The sequence below is a fragment of the Zootoca vivipara genome, chromosome 1, assembly GCF_963506605.1.
Source record: "Zootoca vivipara chromosome 1, rZooViv1.1, whole genome shotgun sequence".
NCBI classification, from domain to species: Eukaryota; Metazoa; Chordata; class Lepidosauria; order Squamata; family Lacertidae; genus Zootoca; species Zootoca vivipara.
In genome coordinates, this window is record NC_083276.1 from 120635546 (window position 1) to 120648397 (window position 12852).

Genomic DNA, 12852 nt, shown 5'->3' on the forward strand with positions numbered 1-12852 from the left:
TAGAATACCCTATTCCTCTCGCAGAGCTGCAATTCCCAGAATTTTCTGGGATGAGAGATGTGCTGTTAAAGAATCTGTAGCTCCGTGAGGGTCTCCTAACACATCTCAGTACCCTTAAGAAACTACAGCTCCCAGAATTCTTTAGGGGAAGCCATGGCTGTTTATGGTGGTACAGTGGTACCTCGGTTTATGAACACAATTGGTTCCGGAAGTCTGTTCATAAACTGAAGCGTTCATAAACTGAAGCGAACTTTCCCATTGAAAGTAATGGAAAGTGGATTAATCCGTTCCAGATGGGTCTGTGAAGTACTTAAATTGAAGCGTTCATAAACTGAAACATGGGTGTAATTGGTTCCGGAAGTCTGTTCATAAACTGAAGCGTTCATAAACTGAAGCGAACTTTCCCATTAAAAGTAATGGAAAGTGAATTAATCTGTTCCAGATGGGTCCGCGGCGTTCATAAACCGAAAATTCATAAACCGAGGTGTTCATAAACCGAGGTTCCACTGTATAATAATGCTTTAAATGTTTGTGCAGATGTGACCCGTATTTTAATGTAAAAACACAACAGGATACAGTGGTACCTCGACATCCGAATGCCTCGACTTCCGAAGGTTTCGACTTACGAAGTTGGCAAACCCGGAAATATTTTCACCGTGCGCGCGTTCTGCGCCTGCGCAAAAGCGGCATTTGCGGTCTGCGCATGCGCAAAATGGACACTTCGACACCCAAAGGTTTCGACTTACGAAGAGCGCCGTGGAACGGATCGCCTTCGTAAGTCGAGGTACCACTGTATCTTCATTGCTTGGCTGAATCTTAAGCTCACAAAATTCCAAATTTGGCAACACCATCCCACTCCTATGCTTGTGGGGAGGGAATCTAGTATAACCGTTTAAAAAAGCGAAATCAACTTCGTACACAGATGGCATTTCATATACATTTGTTCCTTTGTCATCTGCTGACAATCGGTTTATTCATGCTGGCCACATGACCCAGAAAGCTGTCTGTGGACAAACGCCGGCTCCCTCAGCCTGAAAGTGAGATGAGCGCCGCAACCCCATAGCCGCCTTTGACTAGACTTAACCGTCCAGGGGTCCTTTACCTTTTCTCTTTTATAAATATCTGTTAAATAACAGTACTGATGTACGTGAAAGGCTGAAGTAACCTCCCTTCACTCGGCGCTGTAATGGCAGTAACAAAATGGAGAATCAGCACTAAAGCCCTTCGTTAATTTGTGTGTTTTGATGCTGTCAAAGTCGACAGTGTTAATGCAACATAAGGAGAATTTTAAGCAGAAACATTACGCTTTAAAACCCTCATAAAGATCAATGCAAAATAAACAGTGAGAATTGATTCCTTTTTTAAAAGAAGAAAGCAAGACTATTTTGTGATGGTGGGATAATGAAAGGGTCTGTCTCGTGACAATTTTTAATAGTGCAATGAAGCTGAATTACTTTGGAATTCCATCAGAAATTGAGCAGCCGTTACCATAACATCAGATCTGTTCCCACATAATTAGTATGATTATAAACTGGATATTGAATGAATGCAAAATAGCAGAATGCAACTGATTTTTTTGGGTGGTGGTGGGGTCATACGTCCTTTGGGGATTTCGATTGCTAGCGCTCTGTGGTTTCCCAAGTTCATAAAGGTCCCTGCAGCTATCCCATTTGGGGATTGAACTTTCAACCTTGGCATTATCAGCACCGTGCTCTAACCAACTGAGCTATATTACTCAATAGATTGCTGATATCTTTGAATGCTTATAGTACCCATTTCTAGGTAACGCGATGCAGGTTTGTAAGCAAAGGGTTGCGCCCAACTAAGTTTTACTCAGACAGGGAAGACCTGCTGAAATCAATGAATCCAAATTAGTCACTTCCATTAATCTCAATGGGTCTACTCTGCAATTCCGAGTCCTGTTAATTTAAACCAGGGGTAGGCAAACTAAGGCCCAGGGGCCGGATCCGGCCCAATCGCCTTCTAAATCCGGCCCACGGATGGTCCGGGAATCAGTGTGTTTTTACATGAGTAGAATGTGTGCTTTTATTTAAAATGCATCTCTGGGTTATTTGTGGGGCATAAGAATTCATTCGTTCATATATTTTCTTCTTCTTCAAAATATAGTCCAGCCCCCCACAAGGTCTGAGGAACAGTGGACCGGCCCCCTGCTGAAAAAGTTTGCTGACCCCTGATTTAAACAGAACCTAGCTGTGTACAATGTCAGGGCCTGTGTACAATGTCAAACATACTCCCCTAATACGGCATTAGCACAATTTTCCACAATGTCTTCACTCTTCCAATTTGCTACAGAGAAGTTCAAAGATGTAATACTTTACCGAGTTGCACAGTTACAGACAATGATTCATTGCCGTCTGCTTAATTAAAGCTTTGTTGTCCTTTGGTGAAAAGACTTGATTCGTTTTAATTGAACGGTGAGATTTCCTTTTTTTCTTCCTTTTCCACGCTCGGTAGAAAATAAGACGAAAAGGATTCTCCCGCCTACGCATGAGGTAAAGCAACAGCCAAAATAATGTGGACATTTCGTCCCCCCAGGATAGTTCAGCGTTGGCATGGCAGAGGATGGGAAAAGGGAAAGCCATCTGGAGGCTGGGTGTATGGCTATGAAAATGGCTATTAGTAATGATAACTGTAATAATTGCTGCCTTTATTTGATAGCACCACATGGCACAGGCCTCCAAGCACCGTGAGTAGCATTTAATAAACTAAATGAAGGAATTGACAAAGAAGACAGTGTGGCTGACCTTCCTCTGTTAGACCCCCAAATCTGGAAGGTTGTGTGGCCAAACCCAGAAAAGCAAAGACATCCCTACCTCCAAACCCAATTCATCGACCTGCTGTCAGATTATAATATTATATTTCATTTCACTTATTCCTTTCATGCCATATCTTTTGGCCCAGGAATGACTTCAGATGCTGTTTTTCACATTACTGGGGTGTTTGTTTGTTTGTTTTACATGTTTTTGCAGCATGCCAGAGAAATTCACCACCCTGTGTCCCTGAAGTACAGAAATTTGCAAATGTCTGATTGAGATATATTTGGAAAACATTAATTGCCTGTCGGCCAGTTTCTGTACACCACACAGAGTTATTTTTATATATTAAGCAGGTATGGAATGGTAACAATTAGTTTCCGGGCACAATGCAAAGTGCCGGTTTTGACCTATAAAGCCTTATATGGCTCAGGACCGCAATACCTCAAGAACTGCCTCTTTCCATATGAACCTACCCAGACCCTGAGACCATCTTCTGAGGCCCTTTTTCGTGTGCCTCCTCCTCGAGGTCCAGATGGTGGCAACACGAGAACAAGGCCTTCTCTGCAGTGGCTCCCCCATATGTGGAATGCTCTCCCCAGGGAAAATTGCCTGGTGCCTTCATTATACACCTTTAGGCGCCAGGCAAAAACGTTCCTTTTTAACCACACCTTTGGTTGATCTGATTTACATCCTATGCCCTTTTAGAATGTGTTTTGTGTGTGTGTGTGAGGGGGCTGTTGGGTTGTTGTTGTTGTTGTTTTATTATTATTATTATGTATTTTGTGGTTTTATATCTTGATTTTATTCTGTGAACCACCCTCGGACCCCCGGGCATAGGGCGGTATATAAATTAAATAAGTAAATACAGTGGTACCTTGACTTACAAATGACTCGACAACCAAATTTTTCGACTTACGAATGGGGCTAATGGCCACACCCTTATGAATGTCTCAACATCCGAAAAAAACCCGTGGTGGTTTTAGATAGGGATTTTTCGACTTACGAATTTTTAGATAGGGTTGCTTCGACTTACGAATTTTTCCGTTTCCAATGCATTCCTATGGGAAATCGTGTTTCCAATGGCGTTTTTCTACTTATGAATTTTTCGACTTACGAAGGTGCCTTCGGAACGGATTAAATTCGTAAGTCGAGGCACCACTGTAAATAAATAAATAAATAAATAATAACAATAGCAATTGCAATGGCAATAATAATATCAGACAGGGGTGCCAACTGGAATAAAATATGGGTGGGTGGGTAAGCCCTGCCCCGTATAGTCGATCACAAGACATGATGCATGCTCACTATTTGAATGGCAATGCCCATTAACTTTTTTGGGGGCGGCCCCCTCAAATTCTTTAGGGGGAGGACTAAATAAATCTCAGCCTGTAGGAGTTTGCTCCTTTGGCACCAGATATTCTGTAGGAGTACAGGATAAACAAGGCAGAATCTGGATATGGATGCAGAATCCAGCCTTCGGAGAGCCTCTCAAGAATCTCTCACAAAAGAAGGCATCACAACTGACTCCAGCTGGGATCTCCCTCTCGCCTCACTCCTGGGCAATGTACCACCAACTGCCTTGAGGAAAAGGAAAAAGGAGAGCAAGACAGGTAGATGAAAAAGTCACCACAGTTGCCTCCAAATAGCCTGCCCCTCTGCCCACACACCTGACAATACCCTCTATCCCCAGGTGCCCTATGGAAGGAGTAATCTGATTGTATTAGTCGATATTTCCATATTGTGTGTGTGTGTGTTTTTTTTAAAAAAAAATGTGCATTGATGTTGCTTGCAAATTGTTTTGCCTGGATTTGTACTCTGAAAGGCAGAGGAAGAATAATTGTAATAAATCAATCACTCAATCATTTACTCAATGAATGAATGTATGTTATCCCTCAGCCCAAAGAGGGCACAAATTTGCATAACATTTGCATGTGTTGATTTATATGTATAAAATATAAGAAAAATGATTAATTTGAATAATTTGTATGGATCACAGAATTCGCCCCCCCCCCCCTAAAAAAAGAAAGAAAAGGGGAATTTGTATAGCTTGGTGCAAAACTCTCTATATGTATGCGTATATATGGATTACATGCATACAGGCTTGGTCAAACTTGCTTGAAGGAAAAATGCACTGAAATGCAATGAATACTAAGTCTAGTTCTGTCTCCTTCCACTTACTGTATATCCAGACTTTTAGAATGGCTGATCCACCCATTTGTGGCTACTGCCACCTGTAGCTTAACTTCAGTACTTCACCAGAAAGATAAGTTTCTCAGGGTTTTCTCACATGATTGTTCCATGGATAAAATATCGCTGACAGGCATTTGCCACTGCAAAGTGTTCATGCACAAATGGCTTTTTTGTGTTGAGACGTCTCAGTTGCACAACTGCAGGGCAACAACAGGTCTGCAGTTTGCAAAAAGATACTCCTGAGTTATAGTTTGCTAAGCCTCTTGTAACTCAGCAGTTCTGTGTTTTGAAACACCTGGTAGGAACTATGTGAGTCCATGGGAGTTTCTCCTGGAACATTTTTATTGCTGTTTGTTGTGAATAAAATTATTATTTATTTTAATGTGGTTTGCATAGCAGAAATTCCCAGTGGATTAGTACCATCATCTATTGATTCATTTTAATATTTTGCATTGTGGTTCTATGTTATCTGCTGTTTCGTAATACCTGGTAGCATTTTACATGTTGGGAATTAAAATATAAATAACCAAACAAATAATTTTTTTTAGCAAGGATGTAGTATTGAGTTAAGTGCACTTGAAATCAATGGGCTTAAGTGCCTCTTGACTCTGAGCTGGATCGGGGCCATTCTGTTTCCTTGCTCTACCATTGCTCATTATAATTCTATTTCCAAAACATAGTCTGCTCTAAAGTGCCTTTGATGCTCTGCAAAATACAAGGGCACATAAAACCTCATATCTTTCATATCGTAATGTAACAGTCCAGCCTGCATACGGTGCAATTAAGTCAACGGAATTTTCTGGCCTAACAACTCATTTCATCTGGGTTGAAGAAGCAAGTAGGTAATGGCGCAAATAAAGCTTGCAAAACCCCAAAAGAAAACCCACACACATTTGATTCCTTACAGCAGGATTGTAGAGCCTCCATCTTGCATATTTTGTGGCTGCCAGAGTCGGTGCCCTGTGAACACTTAATCATTTTTAGAGGCTAATATACACAAAGGTCTCTTTTTATTATTACTTAAAAATGTAAAACATGCAGAAAGCACTATCTGTTAGCCTCTAATTCAGGTCACATTTTATGCCTGGCACTCTTAATCTCCGCAGAGCTCTCTTCCAACCATTGCCGTGAAATCCAGCCCACCCCAAACCCTCCCCGCTATGGGCCAGCATTCTCCCACGCTCAAGCCAGAGATTGATACAGGACCATTACCCTTTTTAAATGACTGATCAGATGCGCAGGCAAGTCATTTTTAAAGCCATTTCATTTGTGACAATTTCACACACCCCACCCTGTTTTGTGCCTGGGTGATAAAAAGTTAAAGATGCCTGACCGGAGTAAATCAGTCATAGAGGAATCCGGTGACTTCTGCATTTGTTGGGTTAGATTTGATTTAATAATAATAATAATAAATTGGCTGTAGGAAATGCCATCTTTGCCCCTCTCCTCCTCCTCCTCCTCCTGTTACTGCTGCTCTCATTTGCATAAGCACTTAATGACTTCACCTACCACCAGGAAAGGTCACCAATAAGCTGCACTGGGAGAGAAATAATAGCAAGCAAAGGTCAGCTCCGAGGCTTCATCCAGATTCTGATCATCCAAGCACAGGCTTCCGAACGTGGGTTCCACAGGGCTTACTTTTTATTTATATGCCCCGCTTCATGCCGTCTCCTTAGCACCTCGAAACCACATGGGAGCAGGCTTTTTAGCATGTTCTCTTGGCCGGTGCTGTACAAGACTGCCTCGCATTTCCATTAGTGGTTCCCTTTCAAAAATACCGCAAAAAAGTCACATAGGCAAGTAGGTGTGTGTGTTTGTATCTCCAGTGGGGGGGGGCACAGGGGTGGTTGCCCCAGGCGCAAAATTGTTTGGGAGCGCAAAATTTCAACACCTTACCTTCCAAGTCCCGGACTGCAGAATCCAGGACCGGCAGCCGTGTGACACCTGAAGTTGCGTCGACGTAACTTCCGGTGTCGCTTTGCCCTTCTATGGGCACAAAAAATGGCTGCCGACGGCTTCGAAAGACGCTTGTACGCATGTCAGGAAGTGCGTCGACGCAACTTCCGGTGTCGCTCCGCCCATCTATGGGCACAAAAAATGGCCGCCGCCGACACCGGAAGTCACGTCTATGCACTTCCGGACATGCGTAGATGTGACTTTTGAAGCCGGTGGTGGCCATTTTTGGTGCCCATAGAAGGGAAAATCGGAAAGAAAAAAAATGGCCGTCGGGAGGAGAAAATAACGGAGAAAAACGGGAGATGAAGTGATACGGGGACCACCGGGAAAAGTTAAGTAAAAACGGGGGTTTCCCAGGGAAAACGGGGTACTTGGCAGCTATGTTCAACACCCAGTGCTGCCTCAATGCAGTTGCGTGCTTCTGTTGCTGGGCTCAGTTGAAAATGGCTTCTCCATGTGAACAGCGAAGTGACCTCTCTAGGCAACAGAACGACTTATCTTATCTCTGCAGTGGTGCTTTCCTAGGTGGTGCGGACGCTGTTAGGCAGTTGAATGCACATGTGCAGGGCCATTTCCCCGGGAGGTGCAAGGGGTGCGGTGAATCCGGGTGCCAAATTCTGGGGGGCGCCCGCCGCTGAAGCCGCCTAAGCTCTTAACCCGGGTGATTGCGGTCAATGGGTCCTTTCCGTTCTCTTTTGTGGAGGGGCTGCAGAATCAACGTATGCAGCGGCACCCCCTAGTGGTTCCTTTCATTTTTGCATGATTGCAAAAATGGAAAGTTGGAGTTATCGCTGCCGCTTTTTATTTTTTCATGTTAGCGGTTCTTGCTGTTCCCCTCCTTAAAAGCTCAACAACTTTGACCTGCCCCCCCCAAATTTGGGGCGCTGGGTGGATTTTTGCATCCCGGCGCCGCATATGCTAAAGACAGCCCTGCACATGTGTACTTCGTCCTTTTATCTCCCTCGCACCCCACCTTCTGTGTGATCCTGTCAATCCATGCTATGCCACTGTATCTCGCTTTAAACTTCGAAGTGACTGTTCTTTCCAAGAGCTCTCTGGCTATGTCACAGCTCTGAATGCATGACTCCAAACTCAACTAAACACACCTTGCCAAGACAACAACACCCCACAATCCCAGAGCTGAAAGTTGAGGTTGAAGAAGCCACCATTCAAGGGGCATCTAATTGCAGAGTTGTGACCATATTGTCTTACCTCATGGGTGGGGAATCTTTGGCCTTCTAGATGTTGTTGAACCACATCTCCCATGGCCAGGGATGTTGGGAGTTGTGTAGTTCAGCAACGTTTGGAGGGTCAAAAGTTCCCTCCGCTGCCATATTTTGAAACAGGACCGAAAGAATCTTTTTTTGTCTGCATTTCTCTTTATATGGCCATTTTTTTGCAAGCATTTTCCCCTAATATAATGCAGTTTTGTGCGCTATTTACAGTAATGTGCACATTTCTTTTGCACAAAATTTCCCCAAATATAATATTTGTACACATTTTTAGGTCGGCGTACTGAATACAAAAAATTTGGCTACTGCATTTGGAAGGCCAGACTTTTCCATCACATCATGGCTTCAGAGAGCATTTAACACACATTTAAAGCACATGTGTTTGCCAAAGAATCCTGGGAACCGTACTTTGCTAAGGCTGCTGGGAACTGTAGTTCTGTGAGAAGAAAACTGGAGTTTGCAGGTTTCATTAAATGGGCTTCAAATGCTGCAGACGTGCCGAATCTCACCATCCTGGTTTGCCATGCTGATGTATCTATATCCTGCCTCTGCAGACTACCCTCAGTCAAGCGAAGGGAATCTGTGCATTCATGTCTACCTGTAATTGCATGCCTAGTTTAACCCAGAGATCAGGGCCCTGGATGAAAAGTGAACGGGAAATCTCTCGGCCTCTTATTTTGTTCGGGTAAAGCTCAGGAAAAATTCATCTTCAAAAGATCCCTAAAGCTTCTTTGAAAACAAAATGATTAAAGGCTGTCTCTCCTCTCATCCTACATCAGACGTGCCGTTAACTGCCTTGCTATCTTCCCCCCTCCCTGCATTGTAAATGCACTTTTTTTTGTCATAGATGCAATTTTTTTTTGGTCTTAAAGTGAGAATTAACATACTGTTAAAAGCAACACTTGTGATTATAACACATCAAAGCAAGTCCCATCATCCTGGTAGTCTTTTTAAATTTTAATTTTAAATACGGGTGTTGGGTACGGACATGAAGATGGACAGGGTGGTTTTTGTGGAGTGGCTTAAACTGATCGATTTACTGGTGGAGAAAGAGAGAGAGAGAGAGAGAGAGAGCGCATATGAGCACTGCTATTCTAAGCTCATGTACTTGGAAGGAAATGCCACTGAAAGCAGTGGAGCTTTGTTCCTAGTAAGATAAAAAAGGTAAAGGACCCCTGGACAGTTAAGTCCAGTCAAAGGTTGCGGCGTTCATCTCACTTTTAGGCCAAGGGAGTCGGCGTTTGTCCACAGACAGCTTGCACCCAGACTGGCTGGGGCAACCCAGTCAGATGAGTGGCTAATAATAATAATAATAATAATAATAATAAGGCTATCAACAGCCACTAGCCATAGTATCTATGTTCCACCTCCACAGTCAGAGGCAAGATGCCTCCAAGTCAGTTTCTGAGAACCACAAGTGGAGAGAGCGGCATTGTACAGTGGAACCTTGGTTTTTGAATGTATTCCGTGTTCCGGAGGACCATTTGACTTCCGTTTGACTTCCGTAATGTTCAAAAACCGAGGCGCAAAGGGCGCCCTGCCAATTCAGTAGAGAAAATTGTGAAAAACAAAAGATACAGGCAGCGGACGCCGTTTGACTTCCAACACATGTTTGAAAATGGAGTTGCGCTGTACTCAGGTCTTGCTTGTGGGCTTCCCAAAGGCATCTGGCTGGTCTCTCTGAGAAGAGGACCCAGCAGCCTCTTCTTACATTTAAAGATATTTATATGCAAGCAGCAACACAGACATTTTAGCAACAGTTTTGAAACTAGCATACTTTTAACACAAGCCAACAGGAAACTAGTTTAAGGGCTCATTTCCGCTTGTGCCGTGTCTAGAAAGCACCAGTCTGAGCCATTTTCTGCTTGGCGCACGCTTTCTATGCATGGGGTCTGAGCGTTTCCCCGCTTGCCTCGCTCTTTTCCAAGGAAAAACCCACTCTTTAGCGACAGATCGGAACAAATGGCAATATGGGGTTAATCCCAATTGCCATTGAGCGATAAAGCAGAGTTTTCACAGGCAGAAGAGGAGGTGTGAATAAGCACTAAGTCACCCCAAGATTTCTTGGCCTGGAGATTTCTTCAAGCAGCATCAACCATTTCCTTTTTTATTTTTAAATAATTTTTATTCATTTTTCAAGCAATTCCTTGAGGGTCTCCTTTCCACATATTGTCTGCTCTTACCTGTAAGAATCAACTTAGTGGAGCTCTTAGAAAGTCTGAAAGGCATTTGAAGTATCAATTGTCGTCTCCCATTGTTTGATATCCTGATAAATTTCCAAAAGTGTCCACACTTGTCTCTTTATCTGTCCCCCCCCCGCTTAATTAATAAAACCCACAAGACCAGCAAGGTTATAATTATAATTATAAGTTATAATTAACACCGCCAACGAAGCATTTTTTTGACAAATTGCAGAAACCAGCAAAGTAACTCAACTGGTGGTTCTGGGCAAGGAAAAGAGCAGAAAAATCTACTGGATCATGATCAGCGGTGGCTGGTGCCCCTTGGGATTGGTGGGGTGGAGGGCAGTGATGTCCACAGTAGGTGGAGCCAGAGACAATGGTAGGCGGGGCCAACTAATTCCACTAATGCTCCCATCCTCCTCTTGTCAAACTTCAGGGAATCTCATCCCCTTCCCTCATGGCAGGCTGCCAGTAATGGAAAGACAAGAAGCTCTTACCAATGTCTTTATTCAATATTGATAGAGAGAGAGGCCTAGAAATGCAGCCTCTTTGGTAGTGGCATTGCTCTGAGGCATCTCCTCCCCTCTTCCCTTCTCATTTGTCAACAGTTCTACCCCTCTTACGGTGTCTGCTTAGGGACAATTGCCTCTGGGCTCTCTGCTCTCCTACTTTCATTGCTCGCCATGTTCTGGGAGAAGGGGGGTCTGGAATGCTCTCTAGTGATAACGTATCAGCCAGCTGTTCCTGCTCTGCTTTTCCCATTATTTCTCAGCTTTGCCCCTTTTCTATCTCTGAGCTGTGACCCTCTGCAAACCACCGTTGTAAATCTATACTGTCCTCTTCTTCTCGGGAAGGTTCAGGAGAAGGGGGAGGCGGTCTCCACCATTCCTCCTCTGATGTCCGGTCCCTGACACCTCCCTACAGAGTTGTACAATGACAACAGTGAGACTAAGGAGGAGGAGAAAGCTGAGATCCAGGACCACCCTCTAAGACTAGTTGAAAGTAGGAAGGCAGGCAAGTGGGGGTTGGCTGGGGACAGACAAAGGGATTAGCTGCCCCTATCAAAGCAACACATGTGCAGGAGCTGAGTTTCCTCACTTTGGCTATAGTCCTGCAAAGTTTAGGCTGCTCAAACCTACGACTTTCATTACAGTCTAAGAAGCCTAACACTGTTCAGGAAGGCATTTACTGTGCCTGCACCAGGAGATGCTCATATGGCTGCGATTTAAATATTGTGACTAGCACAGCTTGCAAATTCTTCATTTCCAAAGATAACACGCTGATACGGCACAGCAAATTTAAGAGAGCGTTGTTTTTTTCCCTCATCGCTGAGTATTTATTATATATAACAAATACATGAAAAAGGAAAAAAACTATCTTGTGTGATATAAATAGTTTATTTACATTACAGAAAAAACATCAAGACAATGTATACTATTTCAAATATATCCATACATAATCAAATATAGCTGTAGTACATGTTTTTTTTTCATTGGTGTAGATTACCACAAATGCAAGGCAACATGTGTAGATCTTTTTGTCTATAATACTGTATTTTATTTTATTTTTGAAAGTCCAACCTCTCTGCAGCTTACTTTTTGCCATTGTGGAAACATGCTCTCGTTTAAATTAACCTGGTTGATGCTCTTGTTGTGTTGTCTGAACTGTAGTGCCCTGTGTTTTGCTTCTGCCTGTGAATTCTGTTGCTCCTGGGACATTTCCTGCAAGCAAGAGGGGAAAGGGGGGGGGGTGGAGAGAAAAAAAGAGCATGAAATTTGCTTTGCTAAACGACAGTGGAGGTAACCTAAGGATTGCAGGCCACGGAAGGGCATCTGCCAACAACGGCTGTCGGTACAACTCATCATTCCTTGGCTGCACAGCTCCAGAGCTTTGTCAGAGAAGAGCCAAAAGCCTGCCGCACTCTTTCAGAGCCTGTTCTTCAAACAGGAGTCTGAAATAGCCAGAATCATTTCCCGTAGGACACTGCCTGCCTGCAACGAGGGTTATATGAATGCACTGGTTTAAATACCCACCACAAGCAATGCGGCTATGAGACCTTTGGAAAATGTACACACATTCACCGGGGACATTTTAATATTTCTCCCAAACATCCTCCCAGCTAAGAAAGCACAAATAAAAGAAACAATCATTGTCCCCCCCCCTACATTGGCTAATTTAGAATGCACTATTGCATTTCGGGAGCACAAAGGCAACTCAGATATAAATGACTGTCAACTCTGCAAATGGATTCTCTTTGTCTGCTCTGTGCTGGTTTGAAACCTGGATCAATCCCCTATGGGGATACAAGCATAACAAGACAATGTACGTTTTGGGGTATACGTATTTACATCAAAAAAACCCTAACAAACCAGGAACACTTCCTTGTGGAAGCGCTTTCCATTCATGCAATGGCACCGTTGGATCCAAGTCGTAGCAAATGTAACTATTTGTGTATAACTAGTGAACAGTGATTTTTTCCTGGGGGGAGAAAGGAGTACACTTACCCCTAAATAT

General features: G+C 43.5%; 1 protein-coding gene across 1 annotated transcript in view; it reads right to left on the reverse strand.

Moving 5' to 3' along the window:
- Positions 1–11802: 11802 nt before the first annotated feature.
- Positions 11803–12852, reverse strand: part of TMEFF2 (transmembrane protein with EGF like and two follistatin like domains 2) — a 232862-nt gene continuing 231812 nt past the window's right edge. Inside the window, exon 10 of the mRNA XM_035132318.2 lies at positions 11803–12059. Coding sequence (XP_034988209.1) covers positions 11963–12059 — 97 coding nt within the window. The 3' untranslated portion in view covers positions 11803–11962. The remainder of the gene's footprint in view (positions 12060–12852) is intronic.